We start from the raw sequence: 18,761 nt of genomic DNA on the forward strand, positions 1-18,761 counted from the left end.
ATATTACTGAACATCCTATTAGAGTTTCATGTCACATGACCAAGGTCAAAGGTCATTTAGGGTCAATGAACTTAGACCATGTTGGGGGAATCAACATCAAAATCTTAACCTGAGGTTAAGTTTTTGAAATGTCATCATAACTTAGAAAATATATAGACCTAGTTCATTAAACTTGGACATAAGGTTAATCAAGTATCACCAAACATCCTGCATGAGTTTCACGTCACATGACCAAGGTCAAAGGTCATTTAGGGTGACTTTGGCCGATTTGGGGGTATCTGTTAAATTACAATAAAAACTTTAAAAGTTTTTTGATCTGATTCATGAAACTTGGACATAATAGTAATCAAGTATCACTGAACATCCTCTGCAAGTTTCAGGTCACATGATTAAGGTCAAAGGTCATTTAGGGTCAATGAACTTTGGCCGAATTGGGGGTATTTGTTGAATTACCATCATAACTTTAAAAGTATGTTGGTCTAGTTCATAAAACTTGGACATAAGAGTAATCAAGTATCACTGAACATCTTGTGTGCATTTCAGGTCACATGACCAAGGTCAAAGGTCAATGAACTTTGGCAATAATGGGGGTATCTGTTGAATTACCATGATAACTTTGCAAGTTTATTGATCTGACTTTTGAAACTTGGACATAAGAGTAATCAAGTATCACTGAATATCCTGTGCACGTCATGGTCAAAGGTCATGTGAGGTCTATGAACTTTGGCCACATTGGGGGTATTTGTTGAATTGCCATCCTATCTCTGTGAAGTGCATTGGTCTAGTTTATACAACGTGGAAATAAGAGTAACCAAGTATCACTGAACATCTTGTGCGAGTTATAGTAGTTTTCAAAGTCAGCACAGCTGCTATGTTGAATCGCGTGATGCAGGTGAGACGGCCAGAGGCATTCCACTTGTTAGAGATTATATTCAAATTTTGTTGACATTCCATCTTAATCCCTCCCAAAGACCCCAACATTGATGAATTGGAAGAAACGGGGGTTTCTCTTCAATGTTATAATAAGGAAATAACTATTTCGTTTGGAAATGGCGAATTATGACTCTTTATTTGCATTTCATATGATTCAATAATATTGTTTCCTTTGTTAAGTGGTATTTTATGAAGAATTTTCACCAATAAAACAATTATCTCTTGTATTTTTTTTTCACTTCTTTCGTAAAAAGTGGGGGGATGTTTGTACAGGCTATCCCCCCTCCTCGAAAAGTGTGGGGGGGGGATATATCCCCACACCCCAACCCCGGGATTTATGGCAGTGCATCCGCGTCCAGGAAAAGTGCCGGTAGGCTCCCGGCTACAGGTATGCACCTAGGTTCCTCGCCTGCCACTGTCAATTATTACGTTCTAGAGAGTCTGATGTTAAAAAGAATTTCTCTTTAATCATATTCCTTTGGTCGGGCTGTTTGCCAATCGCATCCTGGTGACTAGGAGTAAGATGATGATGATGACGACATTAATCGCTTGTAAGACACCGAGAATATAAAAGACTATCCCATTCGATTGGGTTAAATCGTACAGCAATCCTGTAGAGTAGAACCAAATTCGAAAATGATAAATAGAATGACAGATCGTTAAAAGTGTGTAATAATGATTCATAAAACAGCTTTATGTTATCCAAAGTCTTATTTTAAACGCGTCAGCCTCTAATGCGTCTCTCTTATCAACGATAAACCAATAGTCCAGGATAGGCCCCATAGAAACTTGACCAAACCTTGTTTTTTATATATACAATATTTTTGATGGTTTCTTGTCAATTCGAGGGTGCTGATTACGAATCTGGATGATGCCACTCGTGTAACCTTGAGCATTTTCCGCAAATTGGCAAAATCCAATATGGCCGCCAAAGTATGCAAATTACCCATAAAAATCCTAAAATTGTCCGCACATTGGCTATGAAATGCATGGAAGCGTGTGGCAGGAGTAAAATACACTCTGAAAAAATAATTTTTGACAAAATATTTATTTTCCTGATATTCAAAATGGCCGCCATAGTCCATTGTATACTCTATTATGTACAATATGAATAGGGAAAACTAATTTTTACAAAAATGAGCACTAAACCGCCAAAAATCGCGATATATGAACGAAGTAATATTATGCAAATCATCATTACTAACGAGATATATCATTTATTATGTCATAAATGGGAACATTTCTGCATTTTGATGTCTAAAATGGCCGCCACTGGCCCAAACAGTATTACGTACAATGGCAATGGGGGCCAAAAAATTCACAAGAGTGATCACTAAAATGCATATTATTAAGATTAAACGACTGGAATACTGACTAAAAACATAATTGTTAACGAAATATATTATTAATATGCCATGTATGTGATGAATGTTGTATTTAGATATTCAAAATGGCTGCCAAAGGCCCTAAAAGCATTATCCACAATGAGAAAGTGGGGCAAAGAAATCACAAGAGTGATCACTAAAATGCATGTTATATGTGATAAATTCATGGGATACTGTTTAAAAACGTATTTTCTAACGAAATACATCATTCAGGTTTAAAGTTTGTGTGAAATACTGTATTTTTACTTTCAAAATGGCCGCCAGAGACATTAACAGTCTTATGCACAATGCAAAGTGGGAAACCAATATTCACAAGAGTGAGCACCATAAATGCAGATATTAGTGATCTATGAGTAAAATATTGTCTGAAAGCATAATTTCTATTAAGAGATATCATTTATTATGCCAGATAGGTGATAGATACTGTTATCGGAAAGTCAAAATGGCCGCTACAGGCCCTACGATATTATACACAATGTAAATGGGAACAAATTATTTCAGCATAATTTGGCTTTGCTTGGCCAATTGGGGATGTATGAGTGAAATATCGTCTGAAAACATGATTTATAACAAAATATATGATATCTTATGTAATTTATGTGATGAATGCTGTATTTTGACATTCAAAATGGCCGCCATAATCCCTATATTTATCATGTACAATGCGAATGGAGAAACTAATTTTCACAAGAGTGAGAATCATGAAATGCATATGACTGTGATATACGAGTAAAAATATTGTCTTAAACATGATTTCTAACTAAATACATCACATATTGGTTGTGGAGGTTATGAATGCTGTACTTTGAAATCCAAAATGGCTGCAATAGGTCCTAAAAGTATTATGTACATTGTAACATTAGACATATAATTTTGACAGAATTTGGCTTTGTTTGACTCTAAATATTGCCTATTATTGTGAATTCTGATGCAAGGGTGAAATATTGTCTAACACCATGGTTTCTAACGAGATATATCATAATGTTGTGTATTTAAGGTGATAAACACTGCATTTTTAAATTGAAAATGGCCAACATAAGCCCTTATCGTATAATATACAATTTTAGTGTAGAAAAATAATGTTCACAAAAAAGGGCATATGGCAGCCATTTTGTATGTTGAAATACAGTATTTATTACATAAGAGATGATATATTTTGTCATAAATCATGTTTTCAGACGATATTTCACTCATACATCACCATTTGGCCAAGCAAAGCCATATTTCTGATGAAATAATTTGTTCCCATTCACATTGTGCATAATATCGTAGGGCCTGTAGCGGCCATTTTGATTTTCCAATAACAGTATTTATCACCTAACTGGCAGAATAAATGATATCTCTTAATAGAAATCATGCTTTCAGACAATATTTTACTCATAGATCACTAATATCTGCATTTATGGTGCTCACTCTTGTGAATGTTGGTTTCCCACTTTGCATTGTGCATAAGACTGTTAATGTCTCTGGCGGCCATTTTGAAAGTAAAAATACAGTATTTAACACAAACTTTAAACCTGAATGATGTATTTCGTTAGAAAATACGTTTTTAAACAGTATCCCATGAATTTATCACATATATATGCATTTTAGTGATCACTCTTGTGATTTTTTTGCCCCTCTTTCTCATTGTGCATAATGCTTTTAGGGCCTTTGGCAGCCATTTTGAATATCTAAATACAACATTCATCACATACATGGCATATTGATAATATATTTCGTTAACAATTATGTTTTTAGTCAGTATTCCACTCGTTTAATCTTAATAATATGCATTTTAGTGATCACTCTTGTGAATTTTTTGGCCCCCATTGCCATTGTTTGAAATACTGTTTGGGCCAGTGGCGGCCATTTTAGATATCAAAATACAGAAATATTCCCATTTATGATATAATAAATGGTATATCTCTTTAGTAATAATGATTTGCATATATCACTTCGTTCATACATTGCGATTTCTTTGCGGTTTAGTGCTCACTTTTGTGAAAGTTAGTTTTCCATATTCATATCGTACATAATATAGTATACAATGGACTATGGCGGCCATTTTACATATGAGGAAAATAAATATTTTGTCAAAAATTGTTTTTTCAGGGAGTATCTCACTCCTGCCACACAATTTCATGCATTTCGTAGCTAATGTGCGGACAATTTTAGGATTTTTATGGGTAATTTGCATATTTTGGCGGCCATATTGGATTTTGCCAATTTGCGGAAAATGCTCAAGGTTACACGAGTGGCATCATTCAGATTCGTAATCAGCACCCTCGAATTGACAAGAAACCATCAAAAAATATTGTATATATAAAAAAACAAGGTTACGCCTCTTCTATCCTGGACTACAATGTATTCTAACGCATTACACTCAATGATATATTTTGAATGATCTTAGCGACTGGCCGATTTCAACTGATTCCAATTGAAGTCCGCAAGCTTGAATTCTTGAAATACATTATCTTTGTCTATCTTTCTCTCTCATGTGTTCTGGCTCACACATCAGAGAAGTGGCAGCAAACCCCCTTATCAAATTCAGATGTAGTTAGTTTAAGCTCGCCTGAGTCTTTTGTATTATCCAGTATGACCACTCTTCTCCGCTTCCCATTGTATCTCTCCCCGACCAGGACAGTTTTAATTGGTATACCACATAAGGAACACTCACTAGTTATCATCGAATGGTAATTCATTCCATGAGATGACTTACCTGAACCATAAGCAGCCAGGACAGAAGCGAGGCCTTTGAAAAGATAAGAGATAGAAATCGTTGTGGGAAAGACTTCTGGCTTGACGACGTTGGAAACCAATGCTTCAATGAGGCAAACGCTACCGTAAAGACCAAAGCCCAAGAAGAAGGAGCAGACAAGCAGGTAGGTGTAAGACGCCCTCAAGGGTTGAAGAAACAGCATCAGCGATGTCAGAGAGCAGAGGACTAGGAATTGACCAAACACCCAGGTTGGATGAAAGTGTAAGATAACAGTGCCCGACACCCTGGCAACCAGGCCTCCAACACCTCCCATAGTTCCAACAAAGACTGCATTGGTTTGAGGGATTCCAACAGAGATGGCAAAATGTACGATGAATATGCTGAAGCCGACTAAAGTGAAGGAACCAAAGATGTCGCATGGCAAAATGAAAGCAAGGAAAAACTTTGCTTCCTTAATGAATGTCTTCAGATCGGACATTATTTCAATGAGTCGTTTTCGTGTGACAGTGAGACATCCATGAGCTTCAGTATTTTGATCTGTGCATCTCTTTTTCGAGTTGGGGAAATAATCAGTGTTTTCAGGCATTTTCCTAAAATAATCGCATCTTTCAGTATCCGCAACCTCCAATAGATGCTCACAAGCCGGCGCAGGTGGTCTCTTTTGAATTTCCTCTGGCAATTTGAAGACCAGACCAAATGGTAACATGTTAAGGCAAAGACCACCTAAAACGAGAAGGGCATTGTGTGGTCCGTATGCCTCAAGCAAGACATTCGTTATGATGGGCAAGATGAAGACCCCCATTAGGGAACCCACGAAGGCAAAGGAACTGGCGAATGCAAAACCTTTTTTATAGTGACGATGTAGACAGATGATTGCTGGAACTATTATCATACTCTCACCAATACCTGTAGAAATTAAACGGAGAAACGAAAATAATGCAAGTTTATCGTTCATGGAATGTGAGAGAATAAGAATTAACCCTAACTAGGCCAGGCTTCTTTGACTGTTTTTATGCTAATTTATGCATAAATCATACTTTTTGCTCTAATTCACTAAATAAAGCTCCTAGAATGCTAATTTGTGGTAAAAATATTTTTTGTAGCATTCTTAACAATCGCAATCAAAACAACTTCGGTTTTGAAATTAATTTCTTATGTATTTCTTTGTTTTTCAACCTTTTGTTTTTCTTTGTTTTTTTCACCAGGTTTATTGCACAACCTTTTTGAAGCATAATTATGCTAAAATGAATTGATTTCAGCTGTTTAAATTAAAAAATAATCATATCTTTATGAATAAGATGAAAAAACTCAATTTGCATTGACTTTGTACACAAAATCACGTTTTGGAACAATTTTTGGTCTGATATGCACTTACGAAATGTTGCTTAATTTTGGAACCGCGTAATCGGGTGTCGTAAATTTGGTCTCAAAAGATGCGCGAGACTTAAAAGTATAAACTCTGTGAGTGGCGCGGTCAAGAAATTTCGCGCAGCGGAGTGATCGCAGAAAATGTTGAGGAGGGTTTATTCAACCCCCCCCGGCCTGTTTAGGGTTAATGTCTGTTTCAGCACATCACTAAGCAAGTAGTCATTTTTTTAATGCCTTAAAACGTGGCTTTATTTATTGTTCAAACGGTGATGTATTCAGGCAAATGAAAATAAAGGGGCTAGATTAAGGAATGGTGAGTTATTGTTGGGAAAATGGATATTACATATAATGCCATATGACGTTGCAGTCATACCAAGCGATAAGCGATGCCTGGAGATCAAATTATGAGTTATTTAGAATCTGGTTTGCAGTCTGCTCATTGGTGGGACTGATCCAAGAATGTTTGACTTTTTGTCTCACTTTTTGCAACCTCGAGTATAAAGGATGTCAGTACCCAGAGATGTACCCTCTCAGAGTTGTAGACTCGAGTCTGCTTGGAGCCGCTATTTTGCTAGCCTCATGTCGAGGCTCAGGCGGCTGCTCTTGATTTTTCGATTATATTCCGAACAAAGTGAATGATCTGGCGAGCGCAGCGAGTTTGGGTAGGATTTATTTTCAGCCGCCAGGGCATCGACAAGAGGCTATTGTTTTGCTGGCTTGCTACTTGACTTGCTAAATGCCCAGATAACTTGGGGCTTGATTTTACTTGCCCTGTTGCCAAAAGAGTTTGAACTTAACTTGGACTGTCAAAAATGACTTGAGACTTGACTTACACCTGCATACAACTCTGTATATTTCTCTTACCTATCAACTGTTGATATAGCCTATGCATCGATAACAATGATGATAATAATGATGATAATAATGATGATATATTGGCATTTATATTGCGCCATCTATCAAGAAATAATATATTCCGAGGCGCATTGGTATCATTATTTCCCCAGTTTTAGCTCAAGCAGCCTTCCAGCTGGGTACCCTCACCTGGGTTGAGTGCAGCACAATGTGGGTAAATTTCTTTTTGAAGGAAAACATGCCATGGCTGGGATTCGAACCCACGTCTATCTGATTGAGAGACGAGTGTCGTAACCACTAGACCACATATCGATAATGCGGCGAAATAAACGACAGAAGCAGGTAATCATTTAAAAACTTAACCAAGGTTAAGTTTTTTAAATGTCATCATGAGAAAGTATATGGACCTAGTACATGAAACTTATTAAGTGTAATCAAGTATTACTAAACATCCTGCCTGAGTTTCAGGTTACATGACCAAGGTCAAAGGTCATTTAGGGTCAATGAACTTAGACCATGTTGGGGAATTAATATCGAAATCTTAACCAAGGTTAAGTTTTTGAAATGTCGTCATAACTTCGAAAGCGTATGAACCTAGTTCATGGAACTTGGACAAAAGTTTATGGATCAACACATGTAGTTTATGAAATATAGACATACATGTAAGGGTAATCGAGTTGTTTTGCACATGTCTGAGGTCACATGATCATGGTCAAAGGTCATGTTGGGTAAGACATAGTATTTTATTATTATACAAGTGTTTTCTTTTATGAATAATTATTTAATAGCTGTTTTCAAAGTCAACACTGCTGGTATACCAAATCGAGTAATGCAGGCGAGAATGCCAGAGGCGTTCCACTTGTTTTATATTTATATGATATTTATATTCATATAATAATGAAACCTGGTTGGAATTTTGATCTTGCTGCTACCGCCGCTGATTTTAGAATTAACCCTTGTCATGGCAATTTAAAAAAGTTCCCTCTTCATATTTCAATGAGTCTTGCATTTACCAAATAAAAAGAAGAGAATTCCAAGAGTGGAGGTTGTACGAGCGAAATACGATGTTGTTAAGGAAACACCAGCAATCAGTCCGCCAGCAGTTGATATCTTGTGTGGATCAATGTGGCTGGTCAGAGGCTTCACAATAACCGCTGTAAAGGAAAAAATGTACATAATTGTTTAAGAAACATTGCCATTTAGAGTGTGTACACAACAAAACCTTTTGTGTTAACTGGTGTTAACAGGACCGCGACAGTCATTTTACTTCGGTGTTAATTTACAGTATTAGTTCATTACTCCAGGATGTTATTACAACACCTTATTTCTTTTAAACTCTATGGGACTCTGGTGTTATGTCGAACCTCTACACCTTTAATTCATGGCCCTAGGAGGCGGGGATGCTATACACCATAGGCAGCACCTGATATAAGATCTGTATACGCTAAAAAGTAAAAAATTAACAAACGTGACCCTCATGTTAGGAGTGATTTTTATTTTGGGGGGGGGGGTTGGGCTTGAGTTTTTTCCCCTAAACCAACACCAGCACTCCTATTGAAAATTCGTTCACATGCAGATCCCTGCTCTGATTGCTACTTTTTCCCCAATAATCAATGAAGTTGTTTATGAAGAAAACCAACTTTAATAATGTAGCTCTTTTGTCTTTATAAAAGTGAATGTCTGGAGATCTCGACCTATAAGAACAGAGCATTTTTTAACCTTGGTAAGGATGGGTATCTTACTAAGTTCAGAAGCACACTACTTGTTTTATTAAAGAAGTTCGAACAGAAAATTTCATAAGGTTAGCCTGAACATTTGATATTTAAGGACTATCCCGGGAGGACTATGAAGATGATACAGCATATCTCACTATCAAAATAATGTGAACACGGAGAACGAGCTGGAAATTCTTTATACTAAAACCTGAAAACGTGACATTTCTTTGAAACCATGAGAAAAATGCATATCTTGCTCTCAGGACTACTACACGAATTTTGCAAGCTTCTTTTATAACCAAAAAATGGTACGTTTGGCATGAGCAGAAAGTGTGGCATTTTAAAGGAGAATGAAACCATTGGAACAAGATAGCTTGTGTGAAAACAGAAAAATCAAAGAAACAGATCAACGAAAGTTTGAGAAAAATCGGACAAATAATGAGAAAGTTATGAGCATTTGAATATTGTGATCACTAATGCTATGGAGATAGCAAATTGGCAATGCGACAAAGATGTGTGATGTCACTTGTGAACAACTATACCCATTACATATTTCACTAGAATTGCCTTTTTTTTATCACATCTATCCATAGATCATGTGTTCTTTCTACATGAGGGCAAGTAATACATATTTTTTAAGAAAACATCATGGATAAAGAGTTTGTATCATCATAAGAAAAAGCAAAAAGAGACATTTTGAGTCCACCAAAGGGAAAGTTGTTCATCAGTGACATCACACATCCTGGTCGCATTGCCAAAATGAGGATCTCCATAGCATTAGTAATTGCAATATTCAAATGCTCATAACTTTCTCACTATTTGTCCGATTTTTCTCAAACTTTCTTTATTCTTATTCTTTGATTTTTCTGTTTCTACACAAGCCTATTTGTTCCAAAGGTTTCATTCCCCTTTAAGTATTTTTTATGAACAGGATGCGTAAAAAACAAGTAGAAAATATATAGAAGACCGAAGCAGATCGAAATGAGTTGTGAGATACCTATCTTCTTTGGAAATTCTTTCCAAAATTTGTCAAAATGCTCTTTTATCATGTCAGTATATCAAAAAATTAAGTCTCTTACCATCCACTTCACTTCTTTTATTCATCTTATTCTTATCTCCTTTCCTTCCTTTTCCCCTTGCTTTATGCTTAGAGATCGACTTATCCCGTTCAGAAATTCATGCTTACCGCCCTTTCACAAGGTAAAAATCGCAAATTGAATGATGATTCTGATGAAAAACTAGATTTTAATTCGTCATGAGGACGAATTAGGTGGTCTGTCATGATATTTCAATAAGTGTCGGCTAATCTATTTGACAATCTTGATCATAGACATCATGGGTTTAAATATTGACCATTGCTAAATAATGTGGTGATGACAATCGTGATGGTTAAAAAAATATGTTGGTGATAATGCAATACGGCAATTACGAAATGAAGTTTGGAGCAAGTAAAACGCCTTAAAAACTCCTCAAAAATTTCAGACGATTTTACCGAAATTGGCTTTCCAAGATTGAGCGATGAAAGGCGCCTAAATTTTCACAGCAGTTAATTTCTAATCGACGGTTCGCTGTTTTTTGTGCAATTTTTTTTTTAATTCTGTGTACTGACAGCAATTTTTTTTCAAGATTTCAATCAAGTTTCAAGCAAGAATTTTCACAATGTCAGTGGGTGTTGATTTCACAGAATATTTGAGAATTCACAGGAGATACTTTTTGAAAACTAAAATATCTTGAATATTTTATTCACAATTTCTGCTAAATTTCAATAATTTTTAATGAGAAGTTTCACAATGCTACAATTTCACAGCATTCACTTTAAGTAAAACTCATCAGTGATTTTTTTTTAAAAGAAGTATATGTAGATTTTTTTTAAAGTTTGCAAAATGTCTGCAAATTTCTAAACATTTCACATAATTTTTTCCGTCAAGAATTTTCAATATCAATTAATTAATTGTGTATGACTTTGACATTTACTTGAAAATTCTTTCTTGGTGAATTTTAATGAAAAAAAGCAGGGACCTGGCAACGATTTTTTCAGTGGGGGTGCTGAAAGCTCTCCTCAACGGTGGTTGGGGGGCCGGGGGGACACAATTGAGTTTTCCATAATTACACACACAAATACACACACACACACACATATATAGATTGAATAATTTATACATACTATATATATATGTATATGACAGTTACTTCTTAGCTTTCTTCTTATAAAAGAACATAGATATACAATTAGATAACTCGAGCGCGAAGCGCGAGCTTTTTTTGGGGGGGGTTATGTTTTTTGTCTTGAAAATTGAACATTTTTAGCAATGTTTGTGTTCCTGAACAAGATGCGTATGTAACAAATAATAACTGCGAACGTGATCAGCGCGAGCAGATATTTTTCATATACGCTCTGGTCTGATCGAAAGGGACGTGTTTTAAGAACTGTTTGTAGTTACCCATTAAGACGATACATGTATCAACAATCAAATAAAGCGAGCGCGAAGCGCGAGCTGAAAATTTTGACATTCCGACCTAAATACTGGACATTCTAAGCACTTTTTGTAATCATGATCAGGATAGGTATATGACTACACAATTGATGCGAGCGCGAAGCACGAGCAGAAATAAAAAATGGGATTTCAGACCTATAAACGGGACATCTTAAGCACTTTTCTAATCATGAACAGGGTAGGTATAGAATTATACAATTGATGCGAGCGCGAAGCGCGAGCGGAAACAAAATTGAGATTTCAGACCTATAAACGAGACATTCTATTCATGTTTTGTAAATCAAGAAAGTGAAGGGTAATTTGATATATTCTTATATTAATAATGAGAGCGCAATGCGCGAGCAGAAAATTTTTGATATTCTGATCTGGAACTCTGGAACTCCGCACTGAATGTAATATGGCTTAAACAGATAAATAAAAATCAGACAAACATAATAATAAAGATATGATAAAAATTCGACAAGGAAATCAAAGTTATAGCATTTTAAAGATTAGCATTATTCCAGTGAAACAGTTTTAAGCATGTCTTTATTAATATTCAATGAGCAAACTGATGATGTCATATCCCCACTTGTTCTTCTGTATTTCATTATGTAGAATTAGGTTTATTCAATATTTTCCCTTCAAGAACCAAAAACAGTTAAATTGACAACTGATTTAGATATTCTTTGCTGCAACTTATTTCATTATAAGGGAGACATATCATTCACACTGGTTTGAAAAAAATTGAAACAATTTTGATTCCATGTAAAAATACCAGAAACAGGATAGTGGGGATGTGACATCTTCAACCCACATGGGCAGAAATCCCAGAGGGGACAGGGGACACAATATCAAATGTCCCCCTCCTATTTGGGGTCTTTCATTATGGACGAAAATGCATCACCTCCCAATCGAAATAATACATATATTTTTGACTAAATGACCTTAGATTTGGCCAGGGTGAAAACTTTTTTTAGGGGGGGGGGGGCTTGTCAAATTTTGTTTAAAATGACCCAACATTTAGGGTGATATCCTTTTGGGGTTTTTTTTGCTTGTCAAATTTTCCGGGCCCTGGTCCCCCTACCTTTGGGGACAAATTTCCGCCCATGTCAACCCACCTATTAATTATGACATGCATATCACCATTTTCATAAAATATTGCTGAAATTTAGAATTAAATAACTGAACTATTTGTTATCAGATTTTCATAAAATTTATTTATTATTATAAAATGTATTTGATATATTTTCAACCCGGAGTACCCCCAAAAGCTGCGTATCTTAAAAAACTTGCGTATGCGTGTTTAGAGACAGACTTATAGTATCTGGGCATTCTAAATACATTTTTTTTTACATAAAATAGTGCAAGCGAAAAGCACGAGCAGAAAATATTTGATATTCCGATCTGAAAAAGGGTAAATTTAAACACTATTTTAAGTACTGTGTTGGAAAATTCTGAAGGGGGGGAGTTCTACAAAAGGTCGTTCATTTTCATTACATTTCTGTCATTCATTATACCTACCACTAGCTTTCCAGGAGGTGCTGCCTATGGAAAATGACATGCAGCACCCCCAAATTTGGGGGTTGCTTCACCCCCAGCACTCCCGCTTCCCAGGGCCATTGGGCAGGGCAAAAAAGACTTTGATTTCTATTGTCTGATTTGTAATTGTTTATACAAAAACATGGGCGTTCGGGCGCACACTTATTTCGACATAAAACCTGGAAGTTTCAAGTCCAGCCACACCCATGTGTCCCTCCCTGCTATCGAGTAGTGTGTAAACTAAGGTTATACGTATCGCGCGCGACTACGTCTATATCGAACTGCCGGAGCCTGATTGAGTCGCGTTATAGGCATGATAGGAGCGATGTTATTGGAATATGTGAAAGATTATGTAAATGATTTGCGATTTTTGGATGTGATAATTATGTACATTATAACATATTTAAAAAAATACAGGGGGAATCTGATTTCGTGGGGGTGCTGCCTATGGAAAATAATACACGCAGCACCCCCAGGAAAATTTTTGGGGGTGCTTGAGCACCCCCAGCACCCCCGCTTCCCAGGTCCCTGAAAAAAAGTCAGGTAAAAGATTCAAATACCGGCGATTTTTCCGCAAAATTTCAGGAAAATGTGTAATGAACAGAAGGTACCTGAAAATTTGTTATACGTTATATATAGTAAAAATGACCAAACAGAAAAAAAATTGCGGGAAATTCCGCATAATGTCCGAAAAGAATTTTTCAACCCAATAGCGTTTGAATATTGCAGTGTTTAATTGAAAATTCAATAATGATGTTTTACAAAGTGTTATATAAGAAGAATTGTAAAAGCAATTACATTCATTTATTTAGTTATTTCCTCTTAAAAGATATTTATAGAATGATTATAGAATGAAAGTTGGATCCGCCTGGGGGTAGCAGGGGGTAATTGTACCCCCAAAAGAAATAACAGGGAAATGCTATTTTTCCAAAATGGTAAATTCTTTTTTTTTTCAAAATAAATACTCTTTTTAAAGTATACATTTTAGATTAATTTTCAGGAGAAGCTCTTATTAAAAATGACATCCCCTCCAATACAAATCCTATTATCTGGAGGTTACTCGCAAACGACCAACACACTTAATCCAATAGCTGCATCTTTAAACCATTTGCTTTTGCAGCATTTGCTCAGATAAAATCGAAATTAAGCGTATGTTTGATCCGGGCGCCTATTCTTAATCAACACAGTTCGTTAGTTTATCATTGCATAATATCCTGTTATTTTGCAAGAACAGCACCGTTCTTGTTACCAAAATGAATTAATTTCATTTTCGGAAATACGAACCTTATTTCATTTTCGGACTAACGAACCTTCGGATTAACGACCCTTATTTCGTTTTCGGTCTACCGAACCTTCGGAATTACGAACCTCATTTCGTTTTCGGATTAACGAACCTTCGGAATAACAAACCCTATTTCGTTTTCGGATTAACGAACCTTCGGAACAACGAACCTTATATAGTTTTCGGATTATCGAACCTTCGGAACAACGATATTTCGTTTTCGGATTATCAAACCTTCGGAACAGCGAACCTTATTTCGTTTTCGGATTATCGAACCTTCGGAACAACGAACCTTATTTCGTTTTCGGAATAACGCCACAATTGTTCGGATTAACGAACCCTGTTTCGTTTTCGGATTAACGAACATCGATGTATAGGCAATTTACGTGTTTCGGAATTACGAACCTTCGCAATAAAGAACCTTCGGAATTACCAAGTGTAACCATAATGGCAGAGGTAAAAATAGCAGAGGTAAAAATGGCAGCGGTAATAATGGCAGAGGTAAAATGGCAGGGGTTATAATGGGAGAAGGTAAAAATTACAGCTCTAGGTAAAATATGGCCAGTCTTAAACCCCCATGCAATGAATTATCAAAAAGCCCCCGCATGTACATAGATTAAATTAGAAAAGCATGTCACGGTTAGGCATTTCATCACATCATTATATCTATATCGGCCTAACAATGCTATTTACGAATTCGCGGGAGGTGTACCGTGAAGGCATTTTAAAAAGAAATCAAAAGACAGATATTTTTTCATTCAATTTATCAAGAGCAAAATGAAACTGCACTATTCTCATTTATCATTTTATAACATTTCATTTTGTCTGGCTGTTTTTTTTATATCTTAATTTTTTCCAGGTTTACAGATGCAAAAAAGACTAAGAGTAGACATAAGAGAGGTGGAGAGACAGAGAGGGATAGGGGCGGGGAAAAACATAAAGAACGTAGCGTTGAAATTGTCACGAATGAATGAGGTTAAATATTATGTCCTTATTTGTAATGTCGTCTGTACTATTCTTTTTCAATATTTGAATGTCAATAATCATGCGTTCCCAGGTTTGGCACTGAATATGTAACTGATAATGAAATTCAATAATAATCTTGTTTTGACTGGTAAACCAATTTGGGGTCGATCGAGGGGAAGAAGACCCTGAACCTCAACCACTGCATCCAATATGATATAAACGTCTTGATCATGTTGATGGTCATAACCCTTGGAAGCGGAAGTGCTGTTGTGTATTTTGTACACCATAAGCAGCACCCTCTTGGTAATTAGCTTTGTATGCTAAAATGTAGAGATTTGATACAAATCTCTGTTATCTTTCAAACAGAAGAAAAAACATTGTTTATTATCTAATTGTTATTTTTTTGTAATTCTTTTTCTGACTTAAAAGAACTTCATTTAGTTGAATAATTTTTTGTGTCATTTTCCCCCTTAACCGAACCCCCTTTCCTTTTGGAGTGAAAACTTTTTTCTCGGCTTTTTAACAAACCAGCACCCCATATCTCTTTCATGTTTGCCTCTGCCATCTGTACCTTTGTCACTTTCAAATCCGCCATTTTTTACACTGCTATACTTAAAAATAAAAAAAAATCCTGCAACAGAGGCTGGAGGACACCTGTAATCTTACTGCACTGTCTAATCCTACATGCAATTGTGTAAAATTACAGATAATTGGTATTTTGTGCGTGTACCCTTACAAATTTATTGTAATAAAAAAATCCCCCTTTTTTAAAACATATCTGTTCTGTAAAATTGTAGAAAATTTTTGGAAAATCCTAATGTTATTATAATTTACAAAATTATTTGTTTTTTTTCTGTAAAACCTGTTTTTTAATTTTTCTTCTGTAGAATCTACTGTTTTTTCTAATAGTGTACCTCGGCCATTTTTACCTCTGCCATTATCACATCTGCCATTTTTACCTCTGCCATTATATTACCTCTGCCATTTTTACTTCTGCCATTTTACCTCTGCCATTTATTTTTACCTCTGCCATTATTACCTCTGCCATTTTTACCTCTGCCATTTATACCTCTGCCATTTTTACCTCTGCCATTTTTACTTCTGCCATTTTTACCTCTGCCATTTATTTTTACCTCTGCCATTTTTATCTCTGCCATTATTACCTCTGCCATTTCTACCTGGCACCGGAAGATGTGCATGTGCATATAGTGTGTGCGGGCATGCCAGGATCCGTTGACCGGCCTAATATATAATTATGAGGAGCTTAGAGACATCATTTCGTTGTATATAATAGCGGAATATTGTGATTATCATCACAGTCTTTGTGCCAATTAGCATAGTATGCCAAGTAATTTATCATTTTGCTTCGCGCTCACATTATATTTTTAATGATATACTGTACACATATCCAGGGTGACCAGATTTTACAAAATGAAATACGGGAAAAATTGACAGATAAAGATCAACAAAGAAGCCCACGCGCAGTGTTAGACTTGTGAAAAAATATAAAGAATTGAAAGGGAGGGTGAACGAAAGAATGAAGGAGAGAAAGAAAAGAGATGAATTGAGAAGCAAAGAAAATTGAGGAAAAATACAAAATAACAGAAAGTTAGAACCGGAAGAAGAAGGATGAAAGAAAGAATAAGAGAAAAAAGGGTTTCTGTCATTCTTTGAAATGAATATAGAAAGAAAGAAAGAAAGAAAGAAAAGAAAAGAAAAGAAAAGGAAGTGAAGATGAATAAATGTGTGAAAGACAAAATAAAGGAGATTGGCCATTTCTGTTATGAATCATAACTAAATGGCCGATCGAGACTGGGGTAGAAGGAGATTCCAGTCAGTGCCTTGATGTCAGGATACTACCACTCATTAGACCATCATCCATATAATCGTGGTAAGTGCATAATTTCTGTTTTCATAATTTATCTTGCTAGATATTTTAACCATAATCTACCCTTGTCCCGTGCGCGGGCCGGCGCTCCCTGGGTTAACTAGTACGAAGTTAGTATCAGGTCAGTACATCAACAAGAACAAATCGCGCTCGCATAACTTATGAAGGCAAAACGATCCTTCGTTCCTCTTTTAGCTCTTCGAGAAGCATATCGGGAAAATGTAGATATTTTATTCACCCCTTCCCATCACCAGCCCCTAACCAGTGCTTAATTGGTTCTCGGAGAGTGACCAAGATTTAGACAAAATTGAGTAAAATGATTTTGTAACTTAACCGCATATATATTCCACAGTCCATGGCAGACACAGTATCACACCGACGGTTGCAAAGTTGCTGTCAAGCTGGAAAACCATGGGTGAGAGAAGAACTCCAAATGATTTGATAATACCAGCTTCAAGAAAGAGGAAGAAAAATGTTGCCAGCAAAACTAGATAACGCTGGGGATCTGATGGAGTGTCACAGGGCATCTCGTCACCATCAGCCTGTTCTCGACCGGCATGATCGAGGCGCGTTCTTGACACCATTTTCAGTTATTATTTTTTTAACCTCTTTTGGCAAATTTGAAAAAAAAGTTTGCTTGTTAACCAGCCAAATCTTTGTGCTTACGATAAGAATAGACTTATCGTTTCAGCACACAGTTCGGGATCGCAGCATGAAATTGACACTCCAGTGACCTTGTGGAGCCGTGTTATGTGCAAACGTCGGGATATGTGAAAATAACGGTATACATGGTATACATGGTATATGTGCAAAATGTCGCTGGGATTTGTGCAAACAACTGAATTTGTGCAAACGCCACGCCGGGAAATGTGCTAATCTGTCAAAATTTATAAACGGCATCTGTGCAAGCGTGGCGACGGGATGTGCAAAATAATGAACAATATTTTCACGGGAAATGTGCAAACCCCCGGGATAGGTGCAAATCACTGTTTTTATCCATAACAAGACTATTTCTGCCTGAACAGGGGAGTAGGTTCAAAACCATTAGTGTGGTACGGTATGTCACTTGACACAGCTCCCGTAGGACTTGCCAAAATTGATTTTTTGGTTGTTTTGGCTTCAATAGGGTCCCCTTAGACCAAAAATGATGGGGTTCAAATTTTCAGCCCCCTCCTTCCCTTCGTAGGGGGTCCTTTTTGGCGCCATATTGGCCTGTACAAAGCCCAATAGGATAATCTATTGTTTTCAACATTATTTCTCACTTTTCTTCGCCAATTTTATTTTTAAGTTGTCTTAGGTGTATGAGAATCAATATTTGATGATGTTGTGGTGTCAAAGTTTTTTTTCACTTTTACCATATGGGGGCGGAATTTATGAAAAATGCCCCCAAATTGTAAAATATTATCCCTAAAATATTATTTCCCCCCTTTTTGGCACTAGAATTAGGACAAAATGATTACAAAATAAAATGAATATGTCTTGTTATACAATCCAATAACAGAGGAATATATCACATGCAATTTATATTATTTTTGGTCAATTGATGTAAAAATCAATCCTATTTCAGGATTTTATGCAGTGAAAACATTACTACAACACTAGAGGGCGCCATAACTTATGATAAGCACTTCCCTTTTAAAAAAAAATCGAAT

The 18,761-nt window shown here is 36.2% G+C and overlaps 1 protein-coding gene across 1 annotated transcript; it reads right to left on the reverse strand.

The window, feature by feature from the left end:
* Nucleotides 1-1,399: 1,399 nt before the first annotated feature.
* LOC121406082 (monocarboxylate transporter 14-like) lies at nt 1,400-17,760 on the reverse strand. Its single transcript, XM_041597095.1, has 4 exons — nt 17,444-17,760; nt 8,256-8,396; nt 5,020-5,925; nt 1,400-1,544 (listed from the first exon to the last, which is right to left on the reverse strand). Exons 1-4 carry the CDS (start codon nt 17,691-17,693, stop codon nt 1,402-1,404), a joined length of 1,440 nt encoding a protein of 479 aa, XP_041453029.1. The 5' UTR covers nt 17,694-17,760; the 3' UTR covers nt 1,400-1,401.
* Between the last annotated feature and the right edge of the window lie 1,001 nt (nt 17,761-18,761).

Source organism: Lytechinus variegatus, chromosome 1, assembly GCF_018143015.1.
Source record: "Lytechinus variegatus isolate NC3 chromosome 1, Lvar_3.0, whole genome shotgun sequence".
Lineage (NCBI taxonomy): Eukaryota > Metazoa > Echinodermata > Echinoidea > Temnopleuroida > Toxopneustidae > Lytechinus > Lytechinus variegatus.

Bases quoted from the DNA above. Each gene is read 5' to 3' on its own strand.
- LOC121406082 (XM_041597095.1), bottom strand. From the start codon at position 17,693: ATGGTGTCAAGAACGCGCCTCGATCATGCCGGTCGAGAACAGGCTGAT. The intron at 8,397-17,443 runs GTTAAGTTACAA...TTTCCTTTACAG, and splicing joins GACTGTGGAATATATATGCG to CGGTTATTGTGAAGCCTCTG. The intron at 1,545-5,019 runs GTAAGTCATCTC...TCTACTCTACAG, and splicing joins CCTGGCTGCTTATGGTTCAG to GATTGCTGTACGATTTAACC.